The 26,091-nt window shown below is 43.4% G+C and overlaps 1 protein-coding gene and 1 pseudogene across 5 annotated transcripts in view; both read left to right on the forward strand.

Annotated features, from left to right (window-relative positions):
- SLAMF6 (SLAM family member 6) overlaps positions 1-16,501 on the forward strand; it is a 36,859-nt gene extending 20,358 nt beyond the window's left edge. Inside the window, exons 2-9 of one of the 5 annotated variants that reach the window (XM_027768431.1) lie at positions 2,244-2,579; positions 8,316-8,431; positions 9,284-9,428; positions 10,037-10,147; positions 10,501-10,623; positions 11,576-11,655; positions 14,930-15,004; positions 15,355-16,501. In XM_027768431.1, coding sequence (XP_027624232.1) covers positions 2,244-2,579; positions 8,316-8,431; positions 9,284-9,428; positions 10,037-10,147; positions 10,501-10,623; positions 11,576-11,655; positions 14,930-15,004; positions 15,355-15,402 — 1,034 coding nt within the window. In that variant the 3' untranslated portion in view covers positions 15,403-16,501. Of the gene's footprint in view, positions 1-2,243; positions 2,580-8,315; positions 8,432-9,283; positions 9,429-10,036; positions 10,148-10,500; positions 10,680-11,575; positions 11,656-14,929; positions 15,005-15,354 lie in introns of those variants that run through there. The other 4 variants (XM_027768432.1, XM_027768433.1, XM_027768434.1 and 1 more) reach the window with 4 other exon arrangements.
- Positions 16,502-22,535: 6,034 nt separating this feature from the next.
- LOC102499477 (proteasome subunit alpha type-3 pseudogene) lies at positions 22,536-23,302 on the forward strand (annotated as a pseudogene).
- The last annotated feature ends 2,789 nt before the right edge of the window (positions 23,303-26,091 follow it).

The raw sequence follows: 26,091 nt of genomic DNA on the forward strand, positions 1-26,091 counted from the left end.
GAGAGTACAATGAAGGAGGAGTCACTATGGCTTGGCCATCCCCCCTATCCCCCACAGGGGGCGATTTCTTGCTTTCTGTCTCTCTGGCAAGTGCGCGTGCCCTATAGGGAAAAAAAAAAAATCTCTGAAAAAATATATAAATAAGTAAATAAACTAAAAAAAAAAAAGAATTTGGCAAAGGATGCTAAGGAAATGTCTGTAAGAGTCATGGGGAGAGGAGTGTCACAGCAGTAAAGCTACATGAGAAGCTCTGGGTTGTGTCCAGAGGCCTCGCTCAATGTCCTGGGCATGTGTGTGCCCATGGTTGGGGGCTGGTAAGGACTAGGCATGGCTCATGGTGTCAAGACCCTATTGAGAGTTCTGTCTGCATGTCAGTCTCTCTCTTTCTCTCTCTTGTGCATGACAAATAAATAAACTTAAAAGCAAGTCATTGTGACCACTTTTGCTTTGACACCGATGGCTCTGTGATAGATAGGCTCATAAGAATGTGGCCATTTTGTGTCACTTTGAAATTAAATGTGCTACTTTTATACTTATCAGTTTATCTTCTCGACTACTAGGCTTAATTTTCTTGACACCAGAAAAGATATCTTCTGGTTTTATGAAAAGAGCACAAAACAGTTGGAGTCAGAAGATCCACATTTGAATCCTGACTCTGCTTTTCTTCAGCTATATAAACTTGGGAAACTAAGTTACCCTCCCTGTGTCTCAACTCCTTTATCTGTAAGTGGAGATAATAATATCCTTCCTGCCTGTTTTACGGAATCATTGTCAGCATTAAAAGAAATAATGGTAAGAATTATACATGCGATAAATCCCTATTAGTCCTCTAAGTTGTATAAGCCTACTACATGGGACATGCAGTGCATAACCAGTGACTATAGGGCTTTCACTACATTTCATTAACAAAGAATCACAGGTTTGTTTGGTTTTTTAAGAAGTTATTGCCGTAGAGCACGTGTGCTTACCAGAGAGAGAGAGACAGAGATAGCGAGAGGGAAAGTGAGAGATCATCCAGCAGGAGGATGGCCACACCACAACCCCTTCTCCTCTATTCTCCTGAGATTTTGGGCACACATGCACACACACCCAGCATGATTTTCAAACCACCAGGTCCAGGACTCGAACCACTGTCGGCCATGGGGGAGTCCAAGGATGTTACTACTGTGCCATCTGCTGGCCCCAAGACTTGCAGTATTTAGTTTGTGCCTGAGAGTTGATGTAGTTCCCTGTCCCCCTCCACTAATGCCCAAAGAACTCAGAAGCCGGGATCATAAGGAAAGGTCATAACCCGGGAGTGACCAACCAGTATAGGCAAATCAACTGAGCCAGAATCATCTCCACCAGCTGCTCATTAGCCAACAATGCCAAATACTTTGTTTAGAGTGGAGGTGCTGGGGTGCAATTTTGCTTTTTAACTTCTAGCCTTTCTCACTCCTTCTCATCTCTGGGCTTCAGTATCAGAGAAAGCTCTAACAGACCGACAGAGTCAGGAGGGAAGAGTATGAGAAAGTGGTGTTTTAATTTACTCTCTGTTACTGTGAACAGAATACCATGGATTGGGTCATTTATAAAGAATGAAGATTTAGGGCTGGCCCCATAGCATAGTGGTAAGCACTGTGTGTAGGAAGCTGGATTCTGTGTGGCTAACCACAGTCCAGCCCAAGCACCTTGAAAAACATACCAAGTACATGTGTGTGCATATCTAAACTTCTGACAGGATGGAGAAATGGAGGGAAAGGATTGTGGCATGGCCACATGCACAGGAGTGCTTTCTTTCTCTCCCTCTCCCTTTCCCTTCTTCTCTCTCACACAAGTGCACACACTGCCTGGCAATTTAAAAAAAGAATCGAGATTTATTCAGTTCACAGTTTTGAAACTCCAGAGTCAAGGGGCCACTTCTGTTGAGCGTCTTCTTGCTGGTGGGCACTCCCTGAACAATCCAGAGTTGGTGTACAGCATCACATTGCAGAAAGACAACAGCGTGTATTGGCTCTGGTCTTTTCCTCTTCTTATAAAGCACCTAGGATTCAGTCATGAAAACCCCACCCTGATGACCCCATCTACTCCTAATCACCTCCCAAATGCTGTACCTCTTAATAGTATTGTTGAATTAAGTTTCGATCCTCTTAATACCTTCATAATGCAACTAAATTTAAACACCTGAATTTTGGAGAAACACATTCAAATCATAGGAGGAGGTACTAGGGACAGTTTTATAGCATTTTCTTCTGTGTTTACAGGGAATGCAGTTTCACAACCCAGCTCAACCCCAGTGGTAGTGAACGGGACTCTGGGGAAGTCGGTAACCTTTCCCCTGGAGTTTCCCACAGGAGGGAAGCCCGAGGACATCACATCCATCATCGTGCTTCACAGTGGAAGATCTATTGCCTTCATAAACCCGAGAGAAGCAGGACGTGCACACGTGACCGATCCTAAATGGAAAACACGACTGAACTTCATTTATCCTGACTCCGTGCAGCTCCACAACCTGACGATGGCAGACGCTGGACCTTACAGCACCCAGATGTCCACAGAAAACTCCACGTGGCTTTCCAGCTATATTCTGAGGATCTTTAGTGAGTCAAAATGTGGGATTTCATTAAGTTTGGTTTGAAAACATATTTCTGTCCTATGTGATTGCAAGTCTGCAATATAGCCTAGTGGTAAAGAGTATGGCATTTGGATTCAGAATGCAGTCCAGCAGTAAAGCAACTCAACAGCATTGCACACCAGCTAGTGACAGAGCTGAGAACAGAACCCAAGTCTTGTGGCTCTCAGCCTAGAATCATCTCCCTCCTCTTAACCACATAAAATGGTCCCTTTCAACCAGAAAAGGAGCAGAGGTAACGAAAGTAAAATATTTATGATACTGTCACCATATGCATCACATGTCTCTGTCGTGCAATGCTTACAAAGCCTCCATGAGACAGGTACAATCCTTACCTCTGAGGCATAGCTTTGGTCATGGTAACTGGCCTCTAGTCCAAGAGATGGTGCGTGGTAGTGCGTCCCACGCCACTGCCCTGCCATGATACCTCACCTTATGCAAAGGCCAACCCAACCTCACAGAGCGGCCAGTCTGTGCAGAACAGATCTGCCTAGAAAGTGCTCTGTAAGGAAGAGCCAACAAAAAGAACTGTCCTTTCTGCCAAGATTAGTTGTTATATTAAGGAATGTGACATGGAGGTAGAGATAGGGATGAAGCCACAGGACAAAGGACACCAAGTAATGGAACGCTGACAGCAGCCAGGAGCTGGAAGAGACAAAGAACACGATGCAAAAATACATCATGACTCACATGACAACCCAATAATTTCTTTTTTTATAATTATTTATTCAATTTTATTTATTCATTTATTTTAAATTTTTTTCTTTTTTTCAGGTTTTTTTTCCTTTTTTTATAGGTTTTTTTTTTTGGAGAGATTTTCGCTATAGGGCGCGTGCACTCACAGAGAGAGACAGAGAGACAGAAAGCGAAAAATAACCCCCCAGGGGGAATGGTCACGCCGCAATCTCTTCTCCTCCATTCTCCTCCCTCTCCTCCATTCTCCTCCCGGGATCTTGGGCACGCACGCACATGCGCCCGGTGTGAGTTTTAAGCCACCAGGTCCGGCGGGACGTGAACAGTGGTAGACTACATGGGAGTCCAGCAACATACCCATTACGCTAACTGCTCGTTTCCTCATTTATTTTAATTTGATCAGACACAGAGAGAGAGAGAGAGAGAGAGAGAAAGTGAGAGAGAAAGGAGAGAGAGAGAGATAAAATGAGAAACCAAGCCACCAGGTCCAGGAGTTGAACTGTGGTCAGCCGTGTGGGAGTGTCCAGCACCTTAACCACCATGCCACCTGCTGGTCCCAACAACCCAATAATTTCTAAGAATATTTTCCCCAGGTGGCTCATGTTGCTCTCCCATTAAAAATCTACCTCCCTAAGAGTAAAGAATGAAAGTGTTATCAATATAAAAATGATGGAAAATATAATGAGGCAACTTACAAATCAGTGTCTGAAAAAATACATAAACTTCTGATGTTCAGAAATGCCATGAATGACTTACCAATAATCACTCGGCAGGAGATTCAGGAGATTCAGTCATACCTGAATTGGCAACCAAACAAGACAACTAGGCTGCTGAGATTGTACTGTTCTCACCTGCTAGAGAGCACACAGTGTCTACAATTCACCCAAGAGTCCTTTGGGCTAAGGCATGGTATCCCAAAAAAGCATTGTTAAAATAATATGTCTCCACAAATAGTTGCATGGTTATTATTCCCCTAAATATTTGACAGACTTACCATGTTAGATTAATCGAAGTCATGTCTTTGAAAAAAAATAGGACAAAGAATAGAGAAATGCGATGGGAAAGAGAAGGTGTCTGGAAAAGTTCTCAAGTGGAAATTTCAACTAAGATAGCAAAATGGCCCTGGGACAGGGTATTAATCTCCAGAGCCTGATAAAATAAAATACCACAGGGACCAGCAGTTAGCGTAATGGCTATGTCGCTGGACTCCCATGTAGTCAACTGCAGTTCGAGTCCCATACCCGGTGGCTTAAACTCATGCTGGGTGTTTGTGCGTGCATGCTAAAGATCCTGGGAGGAGAATGGAGGAGAAGGGATTGTGGCGTGGCCATCCCCCCCTGGGGGGGTGATTTCTCGCTTTCTGTCTCTATGTCTCTCTGTCTGTCTGGCGAGTGCAAGCGCCCTATAGCAAAAATCTCTCCCAAGAAAAAAGAGAAAGAAATAAAGAGAAGAAAGGAAGAAGAAAAGAAAAAAGAAATAAAATAATAAATAAAATACCACAAACTGAGGGCTCAAAGCAACAGAAATTTTCTCCCAGAGTCCTTGAGGCCAGAGTCCAAATCGAGGTGTGAGCAGAGCTGCACTTCCTCTGGAGGCCCCAGAGAACGGTCTGTTCTTTGTCTCCTCTAGCTCCTGGCTGCAGTCAGCCTTGCTTGGTGTTCTTTGTGCTGTGGCTACATCCCCATCTCTACCTCCAGGTCACATCTTCTCCTCTTCACCTCTTCACCCTTTCTCCTCTGTCTCAAATATCCCCCTGCTTTTCTCCTAAAAGGACCCTTGTCATTGGGTTTAGGGCCCATCCAGATCATCCAGGATGATCTCCTCACCCACTTAATTCTATTTGCAAAGATCCTTTACTCAAATTAAGTATCACTCACAGATTCTGGGAATCAGAACATGGACATATTCTAGGGAGATCATCATTCAAACCACTAAAGGCAGGATCAGCCTGGGTGACCGGTGATTCTCAAGGCAGTGCTAGGACCCTAAAGAGAAGAAAGATGCATCCAGTGGAAAGCCTAAGAAGTGACCTCATACCTGGGGGGCCACTTTTTTTGAGACAATGTTCATCACATTTGTTGAGACAGTGTTCTTCTGATACTATTGAGAAGACCAAGCAAGAGGCTCAATGCCAATCCCTTTTCTGGGTTTTTGGAGTACTTCTCCTTAAAAGGCACACGTACAAAAACATACACAAGCCACATCAACTTATTTTGTGATTGTAAAATAAATTTTAACATAAGAACTACACATAGTTTTTTAAAAATTGAAAAAAGATTGACCAATCATTCATTGTGTGCCAGGATAGAGAAGACAAAGACTTGATCTTATGATCTTAGGAGTCAAGCCCAATGAATTGAGAGTAACTCCCTAGAGTTCAGTGTTAAGAAAGATGTTGAATCCATGTTAAGTTTATTCATGAGTCACCAATACTTATTGGCCATGAAAAATCTTCTAAGTGCTTGGAATATATCAGTTAACAAAACAGACAAGACCCTTGCCCCCACGGAACTGCTCTCTGGGTGGGGAGTGGAGGCAGGTAATAAAAAATACACATAATATAGAAGCAATGTTATAATATGCAAGAAAACCATGAGTACTATGGAAAAAGAGGGATTAGAAAAGCACAAAGAGCCTCAGGAGTGCCAGAGAACATGAGTCTATGTTAGAGGTCGCTGTCAAAATAAGCCTTGTTGAAAAGATAACAATTGAGCTGAGACTTGTGGGAAGTGAAGGAGTGAGCCATGCAGCTATCTGGAAAGAGTCAACTAGCTGAGGTAGCAAGACTCCCCTGTGCCTGTTGTGCTCAAGGAACACCACAGAGACCAAGCATCATGCAGCAGAGTGAGAGTGAGAATAACAAGAAGTGAGGTCAGAAAGGAGATAGTAGTCACCTTATGCAAGGCACTGAAAGCCACCCCAGAGACTTTGGCCTGTTCTCTCAGAGAGAGTGAGGGCCATCAGAAGGTTTTTCAAAGAAGTGATAGAGTCTGACTTTCTTGGGTTTGTTGTTGTCATTGTTTTTAAAGAGGTTTTTGCCCTCGGGCACATGCTCTTGTGAGAGACAGTGAGAGGGAAAGTGAGAAATCACCCCATGAGGAGATGGCCACACTGCAATCCTTTTTCCTCCATTCTCTTCCCATGATCTTGAGCACACACAAACACCTGGCGTGTGTTTCAAGTCACTGGGTCAAGGGTTCAAACCACGATCAGCTATGGGGGAGTCCAGTGATGTAACCACTACGCCATCTACTAGCCCCTGACTTCTTTGTTTTAAGGCTCTTTGGTTAATGGGTTGAGGATAGGTTTAAGGGACAAGGGTAGAAGCCAATGAAGCAATTAGGAGGCCAGTGCCATCATCCAAGAAGAGTCGATGCCATCTTGAACAAGGGGGCTTAGCTGTGGAGGTGAGGAGTGGATATATTTTGAAGGTAAAGTCACGAGGATTTCCTGACATGAGGATATGAGCTGAAGAGATGAGTCAGGGATGATTCCAGGGCTTCTGGTCTGAGCAACTAGAAGGATCAAGTTGTTATCAACTAAGATGGGGAAGGCTGCAGACTGAGAAAATTTTAGACAGAAAAATAAAGGGAGTCCTTTTAACCATGTTGAGTTTTAGATATACATTATTTCTAGGTAGAAATGTCCTATTAGGAGGTAAATATTCATTAAGTGGAAAAAGGTAAAAGGAATTATTTTTTAGGTCAACCATGAACACAGAAGGAAGGAGATGTAACATTCATGCCAAATATTTGCCATCCCTGTGCTAGGTACTGTCTCATTTAATCCTCATAGTGACCTGAGAAGCAGGGATTATTTCCTAGTCTTATGGGTTAAAAAACTGAAGCTCAGAGGTAATAGTCATTTGTCTACGGTCATATGTCCAGTAAATGACAAAGCCATGATCTTAATCCACGCCTTCCGGACTCCAAACCCAACACTCTTCCCATCACATGAAAACCCCATTCTGACAAGATACAAGCATGCGTATTCCACAGCTCCCATTCAGTCGGCTAAGGTTAAAGCATTATCTAGTCTCTGTTAGTCAGATGGTTGGAGACATTCTGTTCTTTGCTGAGTCACCTTGATCCTCAGGCCAAGGCTGGTCAGTGGTCTTTTTTGTGTTGCTCTCAGGTCTCCCTTGGTTTACAGCTACTGATTCCTGCTAGTTCATATTTTCTAGTCTCTGTTCTCAGAAATTTCTGCGCCATACTTCATCTCAAATATCCAAATACACTGTGCTTCTTTGCTCCCTCGACTTGCCTGTTGACTCTCTTAATTTCTTCATTTTTTCCTTCTCTAATTCTCTAATTGTCAGTATTTTTCTGCATTGAGGCCCTTTTCTCATCATTGGAGCCAGTGTCAGATATAGTGAGAAACAGGATCCCTGCAGATTTGTGAGGAACACAATTCCCTAAGGAAGTGAAGCGCCATCGTCCACCCCAGTTAGGGAATTCTGATGACAGAGGGAGAAGGGCTTGTGCTGGTCTCTTGGTTTCTTCCCTAACCTCAGCTATGTCTCTCAATTGTCTTTATACAAGGGGCTGCATACAAGTGTGGTCTTCAAACACCTTCCAGAAAAATGTGTATCATGAAAAACTGTGCACAGATTTCAAAAAAATTTTGCACCAGCGTAAACTCATACTTGAATTCCATTTTCCATGAACTTACGTATAGGTCCCCTTGTCCAAGGGCCAGAAGGAATAAAATGGAGCCCAGAAAGGTAAACAAACCCACCCAAAATTATCCAACTATGGCCAGTCAGTGGCCACTGCAATCTCTCCCTTTCCACGTCTCCTATTGGCTGCTCTGTCCCATAATAGTACCCCTTGTTATTGGATCACCCCAGGCCTTGCTCCCATCAACTAAGCAACTCAAACAGAGGCATAGCAGAGTAGACAGACAGCACACAGCGGAAATGGAATACAGAAACTTTAAGGTGGAAGATATTTTTCACAGGGGCCCAAGACAAGTCGTTTGTTCTTACTCTGGGTCTTTTCTCTGCACACAGGACAACTAAAGAACATACAAGTTACCAATCACACTCAGTGGTCTGAGAACGGGACCTGTGAGATCCAACTGGCCTGCTGGGCGGAGAATTCAGACAATGACTCATTCAAGTGGCAGGCCCCAGGAATGTCACCTCCTTCTCTAATTCTCTAATTGTCAGTATTTTTCTGCATTGAGGCCCTTTTCTCATCATTGGAGCCAGTGTCAGATATAGTGAGAAACAGGATCCCTGCAGATTTGTGAGGAACACAATTCCCTAAGGAAGTGAAGCGCCATCGTCCACCCCAGTTAGGGAATTCTGATGACAGAGGGAGAAGGGCTTGTGCTGGTCTCTTGGTTTCTTCCCTAACCTCAGCTATGTCTCTCAATTGTCTTTATACAAGGGGCTGCATACAAGTGTGGTCTTCAAACACCTTCCAGAAAAATGTGTATCATGAAAAACTGTGCACAGATTTCAAAAAAATTTTGCACCAGCGTAAACTCATACTTGAATTCCATTTTCCATGAACTTACGTATAGGTCCCCTTGTCCAAGGGCCAGAAGGAATAAAATGGAGCCCAGAAAGGTAAACAAACCCACCCAAAATTATCCAACTATGGCCAGTCAGTGGCCACTGCAATCTCTCCCTTTCCACGTCTCCTATTGGCTGCTCTGTCCCATAATAGTACCCCTTGTTATTGGATCACCCCAGGCCTTGCTCCCATCAACTAAGCAACTCAAACAGAGGCATAGCAGAGTAGACAGACAGCACACAGCGGAAATGGAATACAGAAACTTTAAGGTGGAAGATATTTTTCACAGGGGCCCAAGACAAGTCGTTTGTTCTTACTCTGGGTCTTTTCTCTGCACACAGGACAACTAAAGAACATACAAGTTACCAATCACACTCAGTGGTCTGAGAACGGGACCTGTGAGATCCAACTGGCCTGCTGGGCGGAGAATTCAGACAATGACTCATTCAAGTGGCAGGCCCCAGGAATGTCACCTCTGAATGGACCAAACCTTACTGCCTCCTGGGATCCCAGGAATTCTAGCGAACAGAACTACACATGCAACGCTGAGAACCCCATCAGCAATTTGAGCTTCTCCGTCTCTGCCCAGAGGCTCTGTGAAGGTAACAGCCTGCCTTGGATCCCTCTCTCTCTCTCTTATGTACATTTAATGTACAATTGAGTATATTTTAACTTACGTACAAGCCATGAAACAATCACGACATTCAAAATAATGAACACATCCATTATCCCACGTTACCTAGAGCCCCACTGTCCCCCTCAGGCCTGTCTGATGGCCACAAGAAGTTGTGGGGTGTAGCAGGTCCTCACTCTACATTTCCAAAACAGCAGCTCCATGGGGTGGGGGTGGGGGGACAGCCAAATGCCGATGGGAGGCCCAGATGCCACCCAGGACCTGGGTTCCTCTCACCACCCACAGAGATCACTCCTTCCTCCTTCCTCCTTCCTCCTCCAGCTCACTCAGAGCCCAAGAGCAAAGACTGCCAAAGGCAGGGTTGCTTTCTCCCCCAGTTCTACAGGCTCCCCTCTGCCCTGGCCACCACACTTTCCCCGCTCCTGGAAATCCTGTCCAGAGCCCCAGAACCTCTGGCTATAGACGAACCCACCCAGCCCTCAAAGGCAGCCTAGAAGAGGCTCATTGGAGGCTCTGAGAAAAAACTCCAGGCTCCCTGATGTGTCTCAAGTGCCACTTTGTTTTTTTTCTTTTCAGATGTTACGAAAAACCAACACTCAAATTTCATACGGATTACGATTCCAGTGATGATAATAATAGTCATCATTGTATGTGCCGTGCTCTATTGTGTCTGGAGGAAAAAAAGAGGCAGGTTTTCTTTCTTCCTACTTGTCTCTTCACAGAGGTTCCAAAGATTTAGAGTCTAGAGTCTGGTTCCCAAGGATCTGTTGTGGAGGGCAGGAAGATGGAGGGAGGACACAAACCCTGGCTCAGCTTGTCCACTGGGATGCTCCTGGGGGTGGCAACACACCTGCTAATATCTCAAAGAAAGTGTCTTATTGGGAAAGGCCGGTCCCAGCCTCAGGGCACACTTGTCCCTCCTTTTGGGTCCTCTTTCACCACCACCTCTAGAGACACACCTGTGGGGTTGGGGTGGGGGTGGAGTGGAAGGCCTCCCTCACTACGGCCCCCCACATCAATGTTCTGATTTGATTTTTCAGGTTCCCATCATGTGTCTTCCCAGCAAACTCAGAGTCCTGGTGAGCACCCAGACTCTCAACTCCCAGACATAAGGCAGATGGGAATCGCTGAATGGAAGAGGAAGGGGATGGCCGAACACCTGGGTAGTGAGAGAGAAAGAGGAAGGAGTCAGGATGTTGTCACTCAGACAGACCACATGGTGCGAGGGGAGGTGTTTTGTGACCATGGGCCTGAGTCCCTCATGATGGTGCAACCCTCTCACATACATGGTGCCACTCCCCACCCTGCTGATGGAGAAACCCATGCCGGTGCAGGGCTCGTGGCCTGTCCATCATCACCCAGCAAGCTTAGGGCAAGGGCAGGACTGAAACATTGACAGCCCGTGATCAGCTGCCTGACTGCATCATCCTATTCAGTCAGGGTTTGAGTAATGAATAGACACTGCTGAGAGAGAAAGTGTGGTCTAGAAACCAACCCCAGCTCTGGACTCAGACTGGCTTACAGTCTCATTTCATGAGTGAGAGATACATGCCATCACGTAGAGGAACAGGCATGACTTTGGACTCTGAAGACATGCATTCAGGTTCCTATTCCATCACTTCCTTTGTGACTTTGCACAAGTGAATCGAGCTTTCTAAGCCTCAGGTTACTGCTCATCTCAAAAACAGTCAAATCCACCTTCAAGTGGTTTCTGGAAGGTTTAATAACATCAAGTATGGCAAATAGTTGACTTCTTTATGCTCACCAGTGAGGTGTCTCTAGCTCTTCTATAGGCGGTGCTATTTGGCCTCAAGAACTTCCTAGCTCACATGGAAGTCTGTGCTTGGGGGAGGAATGCTGAAACTTTAGGTCACCCAACGGCCATCTCTCACCCCACAAGATGAGGTCAGAAATAGACCACATGACTAAGAAGCTTCCAGAACTCTCAGAATTCCAAATACTGTCAAAAATGAAAGAAAAATAGAAAAGCAATGCCTTCTCCCTCCATTTGGGGACAGAAACTGCTCTGGGGAAGGCAAGGCCCTGGGAGGAGGGGAGGATAGTTCAGAGTCCTTCAGCCCTTCTGCCACTGACCATTCCTTCTTGTGTTGTCAGCAGAGTCTGTGAGGAACGTAGAGTATGCTTCAGTCTCTATTGGGAATACTGTGTACGCCCAGGTCTCTCATCCAAAGAGAGTGAGTCCTTTACCTTTGTACCCCACCATTGCTGTTGTTTTCACAGGCACCATTTACAAACTCATCACCACAATTGTCTGGCTGATCCAAATGACATATGCTATCAAGGGAAGGAAAGGGGGTGATGGTGGGGCAAAGCCATGTGCAAGACCATCTAGCATCTGCCACCCTTGCCTCTGAGAGAATGCTTACTCAGCCCCTGATTTACATCATTCTGTAATTGCTACAGCACCAGCAAGTCTTGTCTCTCCAGCTTACTTACAAGCTGATGAAAGTATAATAATGTCATCCTCTCTCTCTCCCTGTGGCCCAGCACAAGACTTAGTAAAAACTCGGTGAATGGATCAGAATTCTCTTAAGTTTGAAAGTTTCCAAAGGAGATGTTGGATGGTATAATAGTAAAACATGATGCTCTGTGAAGTAGAACCACATAAGAAGGTTCCAAGTTCATGTCCAAAGACCTCTCTGAATACATGAGGCACGCATGTGCCCATGATCTGAGGCTGGTTGAGGCTGAGGGTGATTCTTGGCATCAAGACCCTATTGGGGTACTGTATCTATGTCTCTGTCTCTATCTCTCTTGCTCATAGAAGAAAGAAACATTAAAGAAAGAAAGAGATCATTGTTAGGGTATCAGGAGCATTTAGAGGAAGTCAGAAGACACTAAATGCATGAGCAACCCTCACTCCTCCCCTCCCCTCTAGCAACGTAACAGGATAACCTTGGTCAAGCATCAAGGACTCCTCCGTCATGCATCGAAACCCCCCACCACTTCTAAATAAGACACTTGCAGGTGGCATATTTCTAAATAACTACATATCCTGAGAGGGCAGTCTCCATATCTTCTGAAAAATAGGACCAAAAACAAAAGTAACCCCTGTCATTTTTTAAATGCTGAACATGATAATCCAGCTGAAAACCTTGGATTTCTCCAAGTAAATCTCCCTTCACATGGCCCCTCACAGGTATTTGCAAAATAGGAGCCTCGAAGAAAGGGAACAAGAAGAGTTGCTCTCACCTCATCAAATATTTCTATTGACTCTCCAATTTCCTCTTGAAGACAAACTGAATCCTCTCCAACAAATCGAGAAACTAAACTCCAGAAAATGTGTTAGCTTTCTCTTTAGCAAAACACAAACAAACAAATCCACTTTAGAGAGTTCCTGAGGTCTTGATAATTCTCTAAATATTCCTTAATTAACTTAAAGCATTAAAATTTATGAGTAGGTTCAGTGAAGGATATGGGAACTTCTGTTATTACTGTACTTGTGTTCCAGGCAGAATCATTCTTTTTTTTAATTATTATTTTATTATTTTTTTTAATTTGACCAGAAAGAGACAGAGAAGGAAAGTGAGAAAGCAAGCCACCAGGTCTAGGACTTGAACCACTATCAGCCATGTGGAAACCCAGCACCTCAACCATCACACCACCTGCTGGCCTAGCCAGAGCCATTCTTTTTTTATTTTAGAAAGATTTTTCCTATAGGGCCTGTGCACGCTCCAGAAAGACAGAGAGACAGAGAGTGAGTAATCATTGTCAGGGGTGATGGCCATGACACAATCCCTTCTCCTCCATTTTCATCTCTGGATTTGGGCCACACATACACATGCATCTGGGATGAGTTTTAAGCTGCCAGGTCTGGGACTTTAACCTCAGTCGACTACATGGGAGTCCAGCGACATAACCATTGTGCCATCTGCCGGTCCCCAGAGCCATTCTTAAGTTTGGGGGGATCTATTCTACTGGTTCTCATGCTTGAGGAGACACTGATGACTTGGCAACCAGGTAGTTTGAATTACAGGAACAAATGAACAGGCAAAATGGGCAGCTTCAGTTATAGCTAGTAAAAACCCAAGACAAAAGGTATAAATCAATACCTATCTAGTACGTAAGTTAGTTCTTTTTTAAAACATTTTTAAAGAATCCTTTATTTTAATTTTATTTATTTATTATTTTTTTTATTTGCTACAGGGCATGTGCACTCACCAGAGAGAGACAGAGAGAGAAAGTGAGAAATCAAGCCACCAGGTCTGGGACCCAACCCACTTTTGGCCATGTGGAAGTCCCACTACCAAACCACCATACCACCTGCCATCCCCCATAAGTTAGTTCTTTAGTTTGTTTGTTTAAAGAGAGATTTTTGCTATAGGGCACGTGTGTTTCCCAGAGAGACGGAGAGTCAGAAAGTGAGAAATCACCCCCCAGGTGGGTGGTCATGCCATAATCCCTTCCCCTCCATTCTCCTCTCAGGATTTTGAACACACATGGACACGTACCTGGTGTGAGTTTCAAGCCATTGAGTCTGGAACTCAAACCGTGACTGGCCATGTGAGAGTCCAGCGACTTAATCATTATGCCATCTGCTGGTCCCCATAAACTCATTCTTAAAAATGGAGGAAGGGGCTAGTAGGTAGCATGGAGATTAAGACACTGGCTTCCACATAACTGACCCTATGGTATGAGTCCCAGGTCCGGCAGCTTGAAACTCAAGCCAGGCACATGTGCATGCTTGCTCAAAATACTGAGAAGAGAATGGAAGAAGAGATAATGGCTTGGCCATCCTCCCTGAGGAATGATTTTTTTCATTTTCCCTTTCTCACTCTCTCTGTCTCTTTATCTCTCTCTCTATCTCTCTGGTGAGTCCATGTGCCCTATAGCAAAAACTGAAAGAAAAAAAAAAACAGAGGAAGGAGAGTAGAGTTGGATGCAGAAGAATACTTCTTTCCTTCACATTATGAGGGCATTTTTCCATCTCTCTCTGGTTCTTTTGGCTGTTGTTCAGAATTTGTTCACATTTTTATTCCATGAGAGAGACACAGAGAGAGGAAGAGACATAGAATCAGGCACCCTTAAAAGGGTCCTCATGCCATGATCCACCACCAGTCTCAGCCAGCATGGGTCACAGGCATGTGGTATATACTTGATATGCATAAGGAGATCCCAGGATGTGAACCCAAGACCTTGTCCATGTGAGTCTAGTTGTGGTCCTGCTATACCACCACCTGACTCCTCTCTCTGGTTCTCAAACCCACCAATTTACTGGGGCATTGTGCTTCTGTTTGAAAGCATAGAAAATGCCACTAAACCTTCATGGGTCTAAGAACAGGTGGTATTTGGAACATGGTCTAGCTCCTCTTGATAAACATTCCCTATCTTTCCTCCAAAAGAAGCTTGGCATATTCCTTCTTTGTCACACTGTCTTTCCCAAGAATATATCTCCGCATAAATTTCTTTGTCTCTGTGTAAGCCAAATGGGTATGTTTCTTTTCACAGGAAACGGAAATCCCAACACCTGTGAAGAACAATGATTCTGTCACAATTTACTCCACAATTAATAATTCCAAAGAGGTAAGCCCATGCTTGGCCTATGTATTAACATTCTTACATCTCTCCTGAGATCTGTCATTTCACAAAGAAAGCAAAAGCAAAAGGGCCATTTTACAGATGTACAGATATCAACAGGGTACAGAAAGTCTTGGGACACCACCAAAATGTATCCAAGAAGTTATCATGAATTCGGATCATAACTAATAATCGAGTCTTCGACCTACTTGGTTTTTAATATAATCCTGCCTGTGTCATCAATATCCCTGCTATCTACTCATTGCTGTTCTGTAGTCCTCTCTCTGCAGATATGAGGGTTGGGCTGAGGTTCGGGTGCCTGTTAACTTACTTCACTTTCCTCTTTTTTTCCATAGAGTAAACCCATTTCCTCCAGGCCAACTGCCCTGGACAATGTCGTCTAAGTTTCTGAGAGACCTCAAAGGAATTCAGGAATGACACACCTTCTCCTGGTCTGATGGGAGAGCACAAAGAGCAGAAAACTTGATTTTCTGCTGGCAAACAGAACCTGGATACTTAGGGTTATGGCTTCCAGTCCTTCAGACTTGAAATTGCTTCTCTAGGACAAACACTGAAGGAGTAACATCATCCCAATGTGTGATCCAAATAATACTTCCAGTCCACTTCTGGCCAGAGCATACTTTGGAGAACACACCTGTGTGTTGAATCTCTCTTTGGAAACTAAGTGAATGGAGTTATGCGTGACAGAGAGATCATAATTCAGAAGATAACCACTTCTCTCCTTGAAGAAAGCAGCAGTGTTGCAACCCATCAGGAGAGAGTCTAGTGTGTTGGTTGCCCGTGTAGTCTCCAGTTGGATGGGCCCATACTTGTATTCTGATACATCAATTGCTAGTCATACCTCCTGGGGCATGCTATCTAACCTCTTGGAGCTTTAGTATCCTAAACTGCAAAAGGAGGAGGATGGTAATATACCAAGTCCATTGCTTAAACCCAGAATCTGCATCATGCCTGACTTCAGCTTCTCTACCACCAAGAGAGTCCAAGACCTTGGACTCTCCCTCCAAAATATATCTTAGACCTGTTCACTGCTCTTCAAGTCCTCCACCACCATCCTAAACCCACCACCACCCCCTCTAACCTGGAATGTTTCAATAACCTCCAAACATCTCTCCCCACTTTTGTGGTCCCTCTCCAATGCATTTTCCCCAAAACAGTCAGTGTAGTGTTTTTCAATATAGACCCCATCCTTTACTTGCCTACTTAAAACCCTGAAGCCCCTCCACCCACCCACTGCACTCAGAATAAAATCCAGCCTTGATAGGCCACATCAGCCTCAGTTAGCCTCGCTCCCCCTGCACTCTTTGCCCTCGATCTTCCTGCAGCTCTTCTATGAGAGGAAATAGTCCTCTAGGTTAGTTTTTGGTTTTGATTTTTGTTTTTAATTTGCCAGAGGGTGCATGTGTTCTCCAGAGAGAGAGGGACAGAGAGGAAACACCACCAGTAGGGTGTGGTCATGCCACAATCGCTTCTACTCCATTTTTCTGTCCTTTTGGAATTTGGGACATGCATGCCCACGTGCCCGGTGTTATTTTCAAGATGCCAGATCCGAGATTTAAATAATGCAGTCAGCCACATGAGATCCAGTTCCCTTAACTACTATTCCATGGGACCAGCATATATTAGTTATTTACATTTGCATCAAGGCCTGTCTTCTACCTGCTAGGTTCCTCCTTCTGCAGGTCACAACTTAAATATATAGACTTCCTAAAGAACTCTTCCCAGACCTCTCTGTCTAAAGTAGATTCCCTTACTATTTTGTTACACCTTGTATTTCATATATGTCAGTAATAAAAAAATATTTATTTTTATTTGTTTAATGTCTATTTTCTCCACTATATCAAAGTTCTTAAGAAGTAGGAATGACTCTGTTTTATTTATCATTGTAACTCTGGTACCTAGAAGAGTGACCAGAACATACCGAATGTTCAATAAATATTTTTATATAAATGAATGAATATGTTGCGGTGTTTTGTGAGAATTAAATAAGACAATATACCTTAGCATAAAAGAGCTTGATAAACATCAGTTATTGTATTACTGATATTATTATTATTACATTATATCCTCCAGAATTCACAGAAACTTTCACAAACCTTCAGCACAGTGAGAAAGGAGAGGGGATACCCTCATCCTGCCTCAAAGTCATTTCTTGCCTTTTTTCTGCTCAAGTTGCAAATTCCTTCCTTTCACAGCGTATGATAAATACAAGCGTTTTCAAATAGTTCGTGGAAAAGGCATAATATGAAAAAACCATGCATGAATTTCAAGATGTATCTTTTATCAAGATAAAATCTTTTTTTCAATTATCTTTTTTGCATAACGATGTTTCTCAAACAATTTTCCAAAGTCAAAATACATAGTTCTACTGCATTTTATTTAGAATTATTTATTTATTTAATTCTGTTTGTTATTATTATTTTTTAATTTGACCAGAGAGAGAGAGAGAGAAAGGGAAAGTGAGAAAGCCAATCACCGAGTCCGGAACTTGAACCACCATCAGCTATGTGGGAGTCCAGCATCCCTTCTACTGTGTGTTTTTGCTTATCAGTTTTACCTGCCAAAAAAGTCAAATATTGCTTTAGAAGGCATATAACTAACTGTAGTCTCATTTTAGATCCCCTACTCCCATCCTTCCCCTTCTCCACATATACACACATCTTTTCACTTCCTATTATATGTGCTCACACTTGTTTTTTCTCTGCCCCCACCCTGCTAATATAAATTCACCTAGTTTTTGTTCAATATATATTCAATTATTTCTTAGGTTGTTATGAAATTATGATGTGTTTTTCTATCCAAAAATGCAACCCCATAAAATATGACCCATAAAATACTATTGGTTCCTGAGCCAAGAAGTGACTAGGATTACATTTCCTTTCTCACACAACTTTTCATTTTTCTTGGAGTTGACAGTTGCCTCATTTTTCCCTTTCTTTCCACTGGACATCTGACAACTTGCACCCTCCATTAGCTTTATAAAAATGATTCTCAATGTAATTTTCCACCTGTGGAGCCTGTTAAGTAATTTATCCACTTTATGTTCTTCTAGAGACAGCCCTGCAGAAGTCACTGACCTGCTGTTCCATCTTGAGCTCGTTGCTTTCTATACCTGGTGCTCAGCAGTTGTCCAAGGGCTTTCCTTTGCTTCGCCTTAGGCAGTCCTTTACCTATCTTCTCTATGATATATCCTCACTTTTCTATTCCGTGATTCCCTGCACGTGTCTCTAAATTGTTAAATAGATACAGATAGAAAAGTAAAAAGGAACAACAGAAGCCAAATGGCTACAGTCTTTGAAAAACATACTTTTCATGCACAGTTTTTGTGATTTTTTTTAAACCAATTAAATCCTACTAAAATTTTAAAATCACCTTTTTTTAAATTAAGTACAACATTTTCAACAGCTCCAGGTTGTCAGAGCAGGCCCCTGAACTGGAGACTGTGGGATCGAGACCAGCTCTCAAGACTTCAGTATTCAAAAGGAAGGGGTGGGGGACTTGGAGTGTGGAGAAACTGAAATGACAGCTGCAAACAATAGAAGAGAAAAACAAAATTTATCAAAATAACATTAATCTCAGACATTGGCTATTAATGACATTATCAGTCAGTGGCATAGGACGAAAAAGTTTCATCAGAAAGAAGGAAAGGCTTCTGGGAATAGACTCACGGAGGCTTCATAGGAAAGAGAGAGGGAAGAGTTACTGCCTTGACGGTGACAGATGGCCTGAAGTTCAAGGGGAACCTCAGTGCACAGGTAAGAGAGGACTTTCCTTATCAAAGGGGAAAAAGCAGGTCCTTCAGAGAGAGGAAAATCATCTGTAAAGTTGGGAAAGGTAGAGAAATACTCTGAAATGCAGGGTGCCAAAAACCAGCAAGAAGATTAAGGGAAGTGTTGTAGAAGGGACATCTAGAGCAAGAAATTCCTGTCTGGACTGCTCTGGGGAGGGCCACAGCTAACACACCTAGCAACTTATCTATGGATATCAAAGAGGCAAATAAGAAAAGAGCTTATTTAAAAAAAAAAAAAAAGAGGTTATAAAAAAACCCTAAGTTTACATTTCACTATAAACCAGGAAATAAAATATAAACCTCTTGATTTGTATATTTCCTTTCATTTTTAAACCTTTCTCCATATCGATTATCAATGCCATACCCTCTTCTCTTGGCTTCTGTCACAGCATTTCCTCAGTTTTCCTCCTTTCCCAGCTATCTCCCAGTCTCCTTGTTTAATCTCTTTTCTCCTCCCCAGGACAAGTAAAGACCAGAGCTAACCTACATGTGCTTATCTGATGTCGGTTACTCCTGTTCCTGTTAACATTTAGTGTTAATCGCCGGGCGCGTGTGCGTGTGTGCCCAAGATCCCAAGAGGAGAAAGGATTGCAGTGTGGCCATCCCCCCTGGGGGTGATTTCTCGCTTTCTGTCTCTCTGTCTCTGTCTGTCTGGCGAGCACACTCGCCCTATAGCAAAAACCTCTCCAAAAAAAAAAAATTTAATGTTAATGATTCACAAATGTGTATCTTTTGCCCTGACCTCCTCGTATATCAACTGTCTACTTGGCACCTCCCCGTGTAATCTAATAGCTATATCAAACAAAAAATAATTAAAACTCAATGTCTTGCCCAGGCCTTTTTTTTTTTAAGGCTTATTTTATTTAATTTTCTTTACTTGTTTATTTATTTTTAATTTGACCAGAGAGGAACATCGCGAGAGTGAGAGAGAGAGAAAGAGGGAAAGTGAGAAAGCAAGCTGCCAAGTCTGGGATTCGAATGGCAGTCGGCCATCTGGGAGTCCAGCGCCCTTAACCACTGTGCCACCTGCCGGCCCCAGGCCTTTTCTTTTACTACCCTCACTCGTATCAGTGAACAGCACCATCGTTATGGGGCACTCTTGATCAGATCTCATTTGAAGGCTTGAAGACCACCAACTATTCACCATATAATTCATCACTTTTTCTTTTCTGTAGGAAACAAATGGATTGAACCAATAACAACTGATCCACTGTTTTCCAGGTAAATACATTAAAACCTAGATGCTGTATTCCCAAGAGACAAATTAGGCATTTTGTGAGAAGGGAAAAAAGCATGCTGCTGTGGTTTGAACGTGTCCCCCAAATTCAGGTGCTGGAAACATAATCTCCAATGCAGCAACACTGGGAGGCATGTGGGTCACGAGGGGAGAGGCCTCCTCAGTGGGCTAACATCACTGTCTCAGGAGTGGGTTAGTTTCACCAGAACAGGTTGTTACGGAGAGGAGCCCACCGCCTGCGTGCTCTGTCTCCTGTGCTTGCTGCCACCTCCTTCCATAGCGTGACTCTCCCCAGATGCTAGCCCATGCCCTTGGACCTCCCAGCCTCATGAACTGTTAAGAAATAAATGTCTTTTCCTTGTAAATTACCCAGGGTGTGGTATTCCACAGTAGCAACAGAAAAACGGACCACCACACATGTGATGCTTACAAAAGTCCTACCAAAACTATAAATAAACCAAAATTTTCTTTGTCCAGACAGTAAGTTGGTTCTTGAATATTTTTGTTGCAGCAGAGTGAAAATTGTACCCCATAAAACTGCTTTGATTGAAGCGGCAAGGTTATTACTGACTGTTCTGGGAAGGTAATAGAGAATACAAATTCTCTTCCCTTCTAAGCAGCCCCCAGTCATACCCACTGGGCAGGCACAAAGCTCTGGCCTACAGAACCCCTACCCACACCTCTAATCCTTCTTGCACAGCAGCCCAACCATGCTGGTGTTCATTCGGTTCTGGAATAATCCAAACTCTCCTTCCTGCGTCTGTGCCTTTGCGCTTCGGTTCCTTCTGTGACGTCTTTTACACCTGCACGCGCCCATGCACAGGTACACACGCAGGCTGGCTAATCACTATTCATCCTTCAGAACCCAGTTTCTACACCGCTTCTTCAGAAAAACCTCCCTGACATCCTCACATACTCACTCAGCCCCAGTGAAGTCAGCTCTACCTGCTAATGGTCTCACAGCTCCCTGTGTGTTTCCAGTCACACAAACTGTAATGTAGGGCCAGCTGATCGTGGGGTGGTGTAGCCTACATAGCCAATGCTGTGGTTCGCATGCCTGACCCAGTGGCTTGAGAAATGGAGAAGGGATTACAAGATAGTCGTCCCCCCGGGGGGGGGGTGTTTTCTCAGTGTCTCTCTCTGTCTCTCTCTCTCTCTCTCTGTCTCTCTCTCTCTCTCTTTCTGTCCCCCAGGAGTACATATATCCAACAATGAAAAAAAAAATGTTAAAAGAGACTTTTGCTATAGAGTGTGTGCACTTGCCACATGCCCACATGAGTGACAAGCTGCCAGGTCCAGGAATCAAACCATGGATGGCCATATGAGAGACAGGAAGCAAGAAATCACCCCCCGAGGGGATGGCCACACCACAATCTTTGTTCTCTCAGGATTTGGGGCCCACATGCACACCCACCCAGCGTGAGTTTTAAGCCACTGGGTCCAGGACTCAAACTGCGCTTGACTATGTGGGAGTTCAGCAATATGGTTATTATGTCATCTGCTGGTCCCCAAGAGCATTTTTTTTTCTAATTGTAGAAAATTGAATTAAAGCACAAGTTTATTTTGTACAAAACTTGTAATTTTATGGGCAGACTTGTGGTATAGCGGTTAAGATGGCTGTATCCCACATGGCCATCAATGCAGTTCGAGTCCCAGACCTGGCAGCTTAAAAGACACTGGGTGCGTGTGCATGCCCAAAATCCTGAGAGGGGACTGGAAAAGAAGGGATTGTAGGATGGAATCCCCCACCCAACCCGACCTTCCCACATGGAGGTATTCTTTCTTTCCTTCTTTCTTTCCTTCTTTCTTTCTTTCTTTCTTTCTTTCTTTCTTTCTTTCTTTCTTTCTTTCCTTCCTTCCTTCCTTCCTTTCTTTCTTTCTTTCTTTCTTTCTTTCTTTCTTTCTTTCTTTCTTCCTTTCTTTCTTCCTTTCTCGTTCTTTCTTTCTTTTTCTTCTTTCTTTCTTAAGAGAGATTTTTTGTTATAGGGCACATGCACTTGCCAAAGAGACAGAGAAACAGAAAGCGAGAAATGATTCCTCAAGCAAATGACCATGCCCATCCCTTGTCCTCCATTCTCCTCTCAGGACTTTGGGTACACATGCACATGTCCACATGAGTGACAAGCTGCCAGGTCCAGGAATCAAACCATGGATGGCCATATGGGAGTCCAGTGACATAACCATTATGCCATCTGCTGGTCCCTGAGAGGTGCTTTCTTATTTGCCCTCCCTTCACCTCCCTCTGAAGAAAGTATGTACCCTATAGCATTTTTTAACTTGTAATTTTATACACTTTTATATAATTTTATATACATATATGAATATGTGTGTGTGGAGAGAGTGCCAATCTGAGAAAACATGTGACCTTTAGACACATGCAAACACGTGCTTCTGTGAGCTACGTTAGAAATGGCTATTGGGTGCTGCGGTGCAGGGAAGCAGTCTAGGCCTGGAAGACCTACGCGTCCGGGTTGTCGTATTGTAACACCATGAGCTCAACCGGCACCAGGTATGACCTGTCAGCATCTACGTTCTCTCCTGATGGAAGAGTTTTTCAAGTTGAATATGCTATGAAGACTGTGGAAAATAGTAGTACAGCCATTGGAATCAGATGTAAAGATCGTGTTGTCTTCGGGGTAGAAAAATTAGTCCTTTCTAAACTCTATGAAGAAGGTTCCAATAAACAACTTTGTAATGTTGATCGGCATGTTGGAATGGCAGTGGCAAGTTCGTTGGCTGATGCTTGTTCTTTAGCAGACATAGCAAGAGAAGAAGCTTCCAACTTTAGGTCTAACTTTGGCTATAACATTCCACTAAAACATCTTGCAGACCGAGTGGCCATGTATGTACACGCATATACACTCTACAGTGCTGTTAGACCTTTTGGCTGCAGTTTCATGTTAGGGTCTTACAGTGTGAATGATGGTGCACAACTCTACATAATGACCCAGCAGGTGTTCCATACGGTTATTGGGGCTGTGCCATTGGCAAAGCCAGACAAGCTGCAAAGACAGAAATAGAAAAGCTTCAGGTGAAAGAAATGACCTGCCATGATGTTGTTAAAGAAGTTGCAAAAATAATTTACATAGTACATGATGAAGTTAGGGATAAAACTTTTGAACTAGAACTCAGCTGGGTTGGTGAATTAACTAAAGGAAGGCATGAAATTGTTCCCAAAGACATATGAGAAGAAGCAGAGAAATATGCTAAGGAATCTCTGAAGGAAGAAGAAGAATCAGATGATGATAATACATAGTGTTTACTTCAGCATCTACTCTATTTTCAATTGCTACTGCAGTCCATGTTACTATTTAGAACCATGGATTATATGTACCTACTGACCAATTTTCATTAAATTTTTGTTGTATTAACTACTGAAAGAAAAAAAAAAGAAATGGCTATTGAGAGCATTTACATAGAAACACACTATTTGCCTATTGTTACTGGCTATCTTCCTGTTGTTATCGATACCCAATACCCGATACTGCAGGGGAGTATGAGGCTAAAGGAAGCTACATGTGTTTATCAAATTTCCCCCCAAAAAAATCCGAGAAATTACGTGGTGGCAGTTGTTCTCACTCTTCAGACGATTGACATCCAGAAACAACTGACCTTGCGTTCCATTTCCTTCTCTCCCATTCTCTTTGCATTCCATTTCCTCTTACCCCATTTTCTGCTCTTTGAAAGAATGAACTTGGGACCAGCAGTTAGCATAATGACTACGTCACTGGACTCCCACGTAGTCGACTGCGGTTCGCGTCCCGGACCCGGTGGCTTAAACTCACGCCAGGCGCATGTGCGTGTGTGCCCAAGATCCCAAGAGAACGGAGGAGAAGGGATTGCCGCGTGACCATCCCCCCTGGGGGGTGATTTCTCGCTTTCTGTCTCTCTGTCTCTCTCTGTCTGGCTGGTGAGCGCACGCGCCCTATGGCCAAAACCTCTCCAAAAAAAAAAAGAACAAACCTGAGGCCAGTTCGAGGTCGCAACTTCTCCATCAGAGAAGCTGGGCCCACCCGATCCTTGCTTTTCTATACTTGTGTGTCTTTGTGTGTTTGTTATTGTATCTATTTCTAATCCACAGCCTTCCCCACTCAAAAACCGTGTTCAGCTGAGTAAATCCTGGCGTGTGTGTGTGTGTGTGTGTGTGTGTGTGCGTCTCCCCACTGGACTCAAAGTCCCAAGGAAATAGGAATGGTGTCTCAGAATCACACTTGATATCTAGTACATCAAAGGAGAAAGTCAGTAAATACTTGATGAATGAAGGAACAAACAAGATGCAGGAGGTGAGTTTAGTGCATGGGATGGAGGGGAGAATGCAGAGAAAGGACCAGATGGGTGAATCAAAATTGCTAGAACACAGTCAAACTCGGTGAATGCTGGGAGCACCAACAGGAGCTCCTTTCACACAGAAGGAACAGGTCTTCAGAGATCAGAACAGGTCTTCAGAGATCACACCAGGATGACAAACCACAAACTATGTCATTCCAATGACCTGATCCACCTCTGAGCTCTCAAATTTGAAATGACCCCCTCTTCCTCTTCAGCTCCCCTATACCTACTTACACTCCTCCTTTAGCAAATATCTGACTACCTTTAATCTGTCATTCCTGGAGCAGCGAAGCCATTATTAACACACTATGTGCCCTCTCCTTGTACCAGGGTTAGGGCCAGCAAGTGGCATGGTGGTTAAAGCACTGAACTCCCATGTGGTCAACTGTGGTTCAACTGTGGACCTGGCAGCTTAAAACTCACACTGTGAGGATACGTCCCCAAAATCCTGAGAGGAGAATAGAGGAGAAGGGATTGTGACTTGGCCATCCCCCAAGGGAGTGATTTCTTGCTTTCTGTCTCTCTGGCAACCGCACGTGCCCTATAGCAAAGCCATAAAGAAAAAATCTTTAAAAAAAAAAAAAAAAAAAAAAAGTACCAGGGTAGGACCAGCAGTTGGCAAGGTGGTTAAGGCACTGGACTCCCATATGGCCAACGGTGGTTTATGTCCCAGATCTGGTTGGCTTGTTTTTCATTTCCTCTCTCCCAATCTCTCTCTTGCATGTGTGCCCTATAGCAAGTTTTTAAAAAATATAAATAATAAATAAAATCAAATATATAATTCTATTTTTAAAAACGTACCAGGATCTTTTCTCTGCCTTCTGGTGCTCTCTGCAGCATCTAATACTGTAGAATCCTTTCCACCCCTGAGGTTCCCTCCTTTTAGTTCTCATTAGACATACCATACTAGTTTTCTCTGTCTTTCTGGGTCCTCCTTAACTCTCCCTAGCTTGGCTTCTCTTGCGTTTCCTATTCCATAAATAGATCTGTTTCCTAGATTCTGCTGACAGACACTTGGATGTCCCATAATCACTTTAAATTCTGCTTTTTTTCTCCCCTTTGGTTTATGTTCTGAGAATATGATTAAGACTAAAGGGAAGGAGAACCCATTTCATGTCAGGATCAGATAACAATTGGAATCAGAGAGTGAATTCACAGCAACTTAAGACAAAGGGAACATGGTGGTTAAGGCACTGGACTCCCACATGGCCGACAGCATTGTGAGTTCCAGACCTGGTGCTTGCTTTCTCACTTTTCCTTTCTCTTTCTCTGTCTCTCTTTGGTGAGCATATGTGCCTTATAGCAAATTGAAAAGAATAATAATAATAATAAATAAAATTAAATAATTTTTTAACAAAAAGACATGGGGAAACAAGGCATAGCAGAAAGTCACTTGAACATCTAACTTCTTAGAAGAAGTCAATAGAATTTTATATTTATAATAGAAAACAAAAGAAGCCTATTAAACACCTATCCCTACAAATAATTTTATTGAATTATTCATTGTTTTTATTCTTCCATCTGGTAAAATGACCACTACGAGCCAGATACTGAACTGCTGGGTTGTCGGAAAAGTCGTGGTGCATTTTTACAGACATCATGACTTTTCCGACAACCCAATAAATATTATTTTACTGAATCTATCAGTGGTAGACCTGAGTAAACATAGGACGATATCTTGTGATAAGTATTATGAAGGAGGTCTTCAGTGACACT

Source organism: Tupaia chinensis, unplaced genomic scaffold (assembly GCF_000334495.1).
Source record: "Tupaia chinensis unplaced genomic scaffold, TupChi_1.0 Scaffold146187_1, whole genome shotgun sequence".
NCBI classification, from domain to species: domain Eukaryota; kingdom Metazoa; phylum Chordata; class Mammalia; order Scandentia; family Tupaiidae; genus Tupaia; species Tupaia belangeri.